The sequence below is a fragment of the Cyclopterus lumpus genome, chromosome 19 (assembly GCF_009769545.1).
Source record: "Cyclopterus lumpus isolate fCycLum1 chromosome 19, fCycLum1.pri, whole genome shotgun sequence".
Lineage (NCBI taxonomy): Eukaryota > Metazoa > Chordata > Actinopteri > Perciformes > Cyclopteridae > Cyclopterus > Cyclopterus lumpus.
In genome coordinates this window covers 2,587,285-2,595,332 of record NC_046984.1, presented here as the reverse complement: position 1 = coordinate 2,595,332, position 8,048 = coordinate 2,587,285, and the positions used below count along the sequence as shown (strand labels likewise).

Sequence of the window (8,048 nt, the reverse complement as noted above, 5' to 3'; positions counted from 1 at the left end):
GTTGGGTTGGATAGGTTGGGTTGGGTTGGCTCAACACAGGACTGATAGCTGGGAGACTTTGTGTCCATGTGAAACCAAATGTAAATATTGAATTATTGTAATCTGTCTGTAACTTAAATAATGTAAAGAGCATTCTCCATTATCAGCCAGACCATTATGTTTATACTCTGGATGCACCGATACCAGTATTGATGTGTTTAAATACAAATTATATTTTAAAACTGTGACGGCAATCCTCAAGAAAGTAGTTTTCCCAAAAGAAATTGAGACTGCACTTGAGTTGTATGGGCACGTTATGTTGTAAGAAACAGGGTGGAATCAGGGCTGCTTTAAAGAAACAAAAACAGATTTGACTTATTTAGTCCAATCCCACACCCTAAACACAGCTTGGACAGAATACATTGTGTTTATATAGTCATAGTCAATTCAAAGTTGACCATCATGATGTGCAATACATGATGCCATGTCCCTTTTGTAGACTACATTATACGTCTAACAGTGTTATGAGTATGTAATACATTCACACAGGAAAATAACAAAATGTATTCATAAAAAAAGGCCCTTGTGACTTTATTACAACACTATAATAGCCATTCTGATAGCGCTGCGTTAGGACAACATAAAAGAGACTGGAAATGAGGTAACATAATAAAATCGGGATAATTTTTGACGAAAACGTTGTTGGTGTTTTCGATACTTCGCTATACTAATTTTGGTTTTCTATTTCAGTAAATAAACTACAGCTCCTCAGCAGGGTACTGCTAGACTAATCTCAATAAATAGATTGTGTATTCATATGCAGCAAGCAAGAGAACATGGAACATTCTGGTTTCCAGAGTCGCCAGAGTAGTAGAGAGCAGTCATGTTCCAGCAGGTTTTGGTTTAATACAAGTAAACAGTCCAAGAGATGGAAAGCAGAGGCTGAAATGCAATCTTGGAACCCACTGACGATTATTTAGCTTTTGATTGCTTTGAAGTTAGCTGATAAACTGGCTACTTGAACTCCAACTCCAGTCTAGCATCTCAATTTGCTCATCAAATTGTAAACAATAAGGGCACAGAGTCTTGGCCCTGATGTCTGCTGGTATATAGGCCCTTGCCCTCAGAGGTTATCCTGTGGATGTCATGGATTGCTGCAAGATAGTTTTTAAAATACTTCTAACCTAAATCATGGTGGTCATACTGAAAAGTGCGTATTAAGTGTGTATTTTTGCCAGTATATTTGTTAGAGCTCGTTAAAACTAATGAAGTCTAAAACCAAAACTAATGCACCGCATTTATCCCATTGAGGGTTGGGTACATATTACAAGTGCTTCTCAAAATAACAATACAATTCAACAGAAGCACAAATTATAGCCTCCAAAAATGACCAAAAAGATAAATATCCACATCTTCAGAACATTTTCTAATAAATTAGCTACATCTTCCAAATAAAATGGCAAATGATCATTTATTTTGACTAAATGTAGAAACAAAAATGTACATAGCTAAACTGTCCTGGTTACAATCAGCAGGACTCTGCTTAGAACTGTGCTGAATCTTTTCATTCAATTTTGATAGCCTGACAGTTTCATGGGCCCATCAACAACACCGTAATTCTTCCTCTGGGAACAATGAATATTTACAGCAAACATCATAATAATGCTCTGGGACCATGAATAGTTGTTCCACCAGCCTTAGGCCTCACTGCTAGCCTGGGGGAACTTCCTGTAGAATAAGTTTTGGTTATCAAAATTCTCTTTAGCATCTTTTCCCTGGAATAGAAGGCTTGTATGCTGCATTCCAAATCTGAATATAGATCAGGAAAGACAACATTAAACGCAGAGCTATCAACCATTTTGCCAGTGTATTCTACATTGGGTCTTTTTTCTTGAAAGCCACAGCCTTCCTCTGATGAAAATTAGGCTGTTTTTTCTTTTGATTCCACTGGCACATCAAAATATCCCTGAAAGTTGTTCGGAAGGTTTTGTTGCAGAGGGCATAGCAAATGGGGTTGATTGTGCTGTTAACATAACACAACCAGTAGCCCAGTGCCCAAAGAGTTTGTGGAATACAGTCCTGACAGAAAGTGTTGACCAACACCATGATATTGTACGGTAACCATGTTGTGATGAAGACGAAGAGGATGGCACTGAGTGTCCGTGCTGCTTTCTTCTCATTTGCCTTTTTTTCATTCTTGCGCTTGTTGATTTCGGTCTTGGCCTTGGAGGCGAAGCGTTTGGCCATAGCTGCATCTTTAATGCTGATGGCTGCTGGAGGTTGGTCAGCGGGTGATGAGGTGACAGCGTTTGATTGTGAGCCTTTTCGACTTTTGTTGGATGATTGTTTATCTTGGTTGTTTTTCACCTTTTTAGATTTCTTACCATCTAGATAGATAGATAGATAGATAGATAGATAGATAGATAGATAGATAGATAGACAGGTAGACAGATAGATAGATAGATGGATTAGACATTATTTATATTGATATTATTTTTTTAAATATGTCATGCAAATAAGACCACTAAGTAGCATTATGTCCAACCTGTTGGAGGCCTTGATGGTTCTGCACCGTTACCTTCGTCGTCTGAACCTGACTGGTCCCCAACTTCATTGTTGTTCAAGCTGTCCGAGCTGCTCTGCTCTGCTTCATCAACTGTTGTTGTCGTGGTGTTGACGGACCTCTTGGATGCACGCCGACCTGGCAGCAGTAATGAAAACTGAAAGCAGAATGCGCCACACCTCGCCTTGCTTCCGGTTCCTCCAGGTATGCTGGCATTGTCCTTGTTGTTCTTCTCTGAAGCTAGCTGATTTAGTTCATAGCTGCTGCAGCTTTGAGAGCTTATGGCTGATGAATCTTTCTGGCTGTTAGTCGCACCTTCTCCACCTGCTTTTGCTCTACCACTCCCTTGATTCTGAGCCTGGCTTTGGCTGTTGCCTGACCCAGATGCCTTGAGACCTTGTATATCTTTAGCACGCTTCTCTGTCTCCTGATAGATCTTCCAAAACAGGAAGGACATAATAGTTACAGGCAAGTAGAATGCAGCGACAGCAGTGGAGAATGTAATGATGGGCTCGGACAGGAACTGGATGTAGCACTCATTGGGCTGGACTGTCCGCTCACCCACAATGTACTGCCAGAAAAGGATGGCTGGGGCCCAAAGAATGAAAGAGATTGACCAAGCTAATCCAATCATGGTCATAGCTCGCTTGGTTGTACGCTTGGCCCGGTATGTCAAAGGTCTGGTAACAGAGAAATACCTAAGACAACACAAAAAGAAATTAGGCAACTGTGCATATGTAGAGTAACTTTCAACCCGGTCTCACTCCCAACTTGTCAAACCCCAACTTTCAGTGCTCTTTGGCTTCTGACACCCTTTAGTGTCTGTATGAGACACACCAGGCTTTCAAATAACTCCCCTGTAAACCAGTCTGCATCAGTATTAGATGGTCAGAGCAACTGACAGAGTATAAAGAGAGAAAAAGTCTGCTTAGAAAGTGGTAGGGTAAAACAAACATGGACTTGAGACACCAGGTCATGGTTGATTTATAGACTAGAAACCGTAACCATTTTTTAGATTAGATTAGAAAACTTTATGAATCCCCAGTGGGGAAACTCATTTGCCACCAAAAAATTTGATACATAACCACATAACAATACGCAAGTGACCTAACATTTTTACGTGACGAGCATGAATCTTTTAATCCAAGCCAAAAATAATTCTTAAGCCTAATCAGGTAGTTTTGTTGCCTAAGCAAGTCGTGTTGTTGCCTGAACCAAACCAAGTAAACCTACGTTTAAAATTGATTTTGAAAAGACATTCTATGCACGTAAAGAGCAGAAACTGATTCCCTGTCCAAAGTTGATGCAAGTGGTGCCTAGAGGGTCAAAGTTTGAAGCGTAGGGCCACTGAATAAGCTTCAGTATTTGACAAGTTGGGACTGAGAACATGTTGCAACTGTAAGTGTACTGTGCATTACTGTCTACTACGTTGTCTCTCTTAGAACCAGTAAGTCAAAAGATAAGTTTAAATATGCCCTGTTTCTTATGGCCCTCGACATTATACCATCATGATATCGGATGTAAATATATCCTCTTTATGATTTGGATAGTCAGAAACATTTAATATTTGAACACTGTACATTTATCAGAAAATAGACTCTACTAAGCAATTAAAATAAATGGAGTTTCACAGCTAGGTTTGGCAACAAAGACCATGCCTCAAACTCATCCCATTTCCTCAGGACAAATGTATTTAAAGCACAACTTTACGTTCACTTCCCCTTCGACTCAGTTTTTAGATGAGCAAAAAAAGAAAAAAAGCACGTTACGTACACCATGAATCAGGAGCTCTTTCTTAATTAACACTTCTGATAGTGATCTGTTTGAAGAAGATGAGCAAACTCTTGAGGTCCTAAAACCCTAATTTCCTCTTGTTTCCGGGGGGATGGTCTACAATAACTTTAACGACGTAGGATGCCATGTTTCAAGCTGCCAATTCCTCAATACCAGCCCCCATATTAGAATCAGTCCAATTGGTGTAGGACATCAAATCACCCCCATGGCTGTACTTCCCAATGCAGTATACACATATCAGTCATTCTACATCCCTCATTCGCATCGCAGGCCAAGGAACCTGGATGTCCAGGACAAACATCACCAGAGCCTTAACAGTCCTTCCCATCCACCCTGAATAGTAATAGCGAAGTAGTACGCACCTTTTCAGCGTACTCTGAAAAGGTGCGTACTACTTCGCTGTGCATCTGACCTTATGCCACCTTCTTCCCCCCCTGCATACTGTCTTTACACTCCGCATTCAATGAATTTGGAGTTCCTCTTTCCTCAGAGAAAAATATAGGTGGTCCTTAGCCCAATGGCAGCCCGAGCTCTCTTCCATCAATCCTTCCTCCACCATCTCCAAAATGTACCCAGTCATCATAGCAGGGGCTCACAAAGGAACAGCCCTAAATGCAGAGTCTCTACTCCCCCACTTCCCTCCAGATGATACCGGTTCATCATCAATTTCCTCCATCCAACAGTACACAACACTAATTCCTTTCTTAATTCCTTCATCCTCTATCCCCCAAACCATTTACCCACAAACCTTCATCCCTCACCCCTCATCCCTTCATCCTCTCATCACTTAATCCCTTGACCCCCATACCTTCATTCATCAACTTCCTCGTAGCAATACCTTTAGCAATCCATCATTGTGGCTCCCCTTCATCTTCAATATGTAATAAACTATTCAAAACCCATTTTGTTATTGCCGTGGTCTTTGTAAGTGAACCTCTTCATAAACTAATCCTTTTGCAGATGTCAGCATCCACATTCAATTCAATTCAGTTTATTTTGTATAGCCCAATATCACAAATTACAAATTAGCCTCAGAGGGCTTTACAATCTGTACACATACGACATCCCTGTCCCAGGATCTCACATCGAATCAGGAAAAACTCCCCAAAAATAACCTTTCACAGAGAAGAAAGGGAAGAAACCTTCCCTATTTTAAAAAGCGATCAGATACTAACAATATATGATGGTGGCTGTGAGCTCCGTTATAGTTACCGAACAAAAAAATATAATAAATGATGTTCTGTTACCTGTCAAAGCTGATAACAAGCAGGTTCATGACCGAGGCGTTGCTGGCCACATAGTCTATTGCAAGCCATAAGTCACAGACCACTGGCCCCAGAGCCCACTGGTTCATGATGATGTAGGTGGTATACAGGTTCATTGACAGTGTGCCAATGGTAAGGTCAGCACAAGCTAGGCTAAGCAGGTAGTAGTTGTTCACTGTCTTCAGGGCCTTATTGATCTTGAACGACACCATCACTAGGATGTTGCCAACAACAGTGATAAGAGAAAGTGATCCAGTGAGGAAGACAATTATGATGACCTGAAAGAACCAAAGAGGGTTAAGTGACAGTGTTAACTTTACCAACATCAACACTATCGACGGTATGAATTATCCTTCATAACTGATCAGTGTTTCACGAAAATGACATGGCGCAGAAAAAACTGGATTGATTGTCAGAAGTATCAGAACCTTAGCCAAATCAAAATGAAATGTAGTGGATTGCTGCATAACATACTTACAAGGTCTCCTTCAAGGTTCTATTATGGGTCATCATCTATTCACTGTTTATGTCATCAATATCAAGGACAAGATGTGTGTGCAGATAATACTATCCTGAATGCTATTAATGCATCTCTTCATCTGGCTATTGCAAATCTACAGTAACAATGTAACCAGAGGTATGGAAGCACTTACTTAAGGAAGACTCAAGTCATTCATTAATTTAGACAAGTCTCATAACTTTCCATAGATGCAAAGTTTATCTTGGAACCCCAACTATAAGCGACCGGTTCAAATGAGCCATAAATTCCCTGGAGGAATGAAGCCGCCATGTGAAGAGCACAGCTAAATGTTTGTCTGGAGGTTAGAATTCCTCGCTACTGAAGCCATGGAATTTACAATGAGGCCACAAAACTACTCGGTCCTGGAGTGTCCTCTACCTGCAGAGTGCACTCTCATATCTGCACATTTAGTTGTCCATATGAGGTATCACTCACTAACATTTACATGTCTTAAACTTTCAAATAAAATGTAATAAAGACCATCAATGGTTTGTTGATGGTTTATGCAATAATGTGGAGTAACAAAAGCACTCAATAAAACTGATGTTATTAGAAAAAATGAGGTAAAAGTAGAATAGCTGATGGTTACCTGCAGGATAGTATGTCCTCCTAATGGGTCAAAATCCTCCACTGGCAGCATGAATGTCCTGTTAACTGGTAAATCACTGACATTTCCTCCTTGCTTCGAGATATGACTGACATTATGCTGCTTCCACCCACCAACACTGTCAGATAATATGGCCAACTCCTGGAAAGAGCCACCTGAGAAGAAACATAATTTACACGTTTATCAGAGATTTGGAGTGTCTACAATTACTGTCCCTAAGAATCAGAAAGAATTACATCCAAGTCTTCAAATCTTCTATCAGCAGATTTGAAAATCTTTCTCATTGTTTCAGCAAAACTTGGCTAAAATCAGAGAACTTTTCAAGACCATTTTGTACACATATATTTGACACATGCACAAACAAATCATACCAGGAGAACTGTTGGTGAGCAAGTGGATAGAATCAGAGCTGGAGGTCAGGTTCATGATGACCAATGGACATCTTGAAGAAAAGAAAAATAATTAAAGAGATAGGGTAAATAACTTAGGATATAGTTATTTTACCTATTATTTAAAATGTTTGCAAAATATGTTCGGCAAAAAAAAAGTATTTATTAATTTAAAAGATGAAGTTGATTGAATGACATGATATTTTCATTTGAGCTGCTCAACAATCACCAAAATCTGCTTTCTTCCACCTGCAGAACATCTCCAGACTCCTGCCATCACTAGTTGACTGTGACTGTCGACAGAGACCCTCCTCCATACATGTCTTACCTCTCACCTGGGTTACTGTAATGGAGTCCTAATAGGATTGCCCAGTAAAGCCTTGGACATTCTCCAATATCCAATCCAGAACTCTTCTGTAACCCCACCCAACAGAATGACCACTGGGTGTATTGCCATGGTCAACACAGTATCACGTCCCAAGAGTTAAAACAGTGTAGCCATGAGGGCACCAAAGCCTGAAGGTAAACGATGAGCCAAAGGGCATAATATATGGTCTGATCTGAATCTGAGCAATCCAGAAAGACTTTTGAATATTCTTTTGAAGTATTTTATCAAACAATATGATGATCTTCCAGTGGGCCCATACGGGTGATATGAACATTTGATCAATAGTTATTATTTTGGCTAAAAGTGACGTTCTTGACCCAGTTGGTCCTCTAGAGCAGTGGTTCTCAACCTTTGTCAGTGATGTACCCCATGTGGACATTTCTTTTCAGCCAAGTACCCCCTAACCAGTGCAAATAATTGTTGGTTGAAAAATGTTTTTATTACACAGCGTTGTGCCATCAGTGTCTGATTTAATATAGAATATATCAAATTCGGTTCATGAACTTACACTTATATTTTATTGAATATTTATTAAATGACAAT

General features: G+C 40.0%; 1 protein-coding gene across 1 annotated transcript; it reads right to left on the bottom strand.

The window, feature by feature from the left end:
* Positions 1-1,676: 1,676 nt before the first annotated feature.
* LOC117749065 (muscarinic acetylcholine receptor M3-like) lies at positions 1,677-6,737 on the bottom strand. Its single transcript, XM_034559270.1, has 6 exons — positions 6,711-6,737; positions 5,584-5,879; positions 2,858-3,240; positions 2,558-2,680; positions 2,096-2,252; positions 1,677-1,707 (listed from the first exon to the last, which is right to left on the bottom strand). The coding sequence occupies exons 2-6, from the start codon at positions 5,811-5,813 to the stop codon at positions 1,677-1,679; spliced, it is 924 nt and encodes a 307-aa protein (XP_034415161.1). The 5' UTR covers positions 5,814-5,879; positions 6,711-6,737.
* Positions 6,738-8,048: the final 1,311 nt, after the last annotated feature.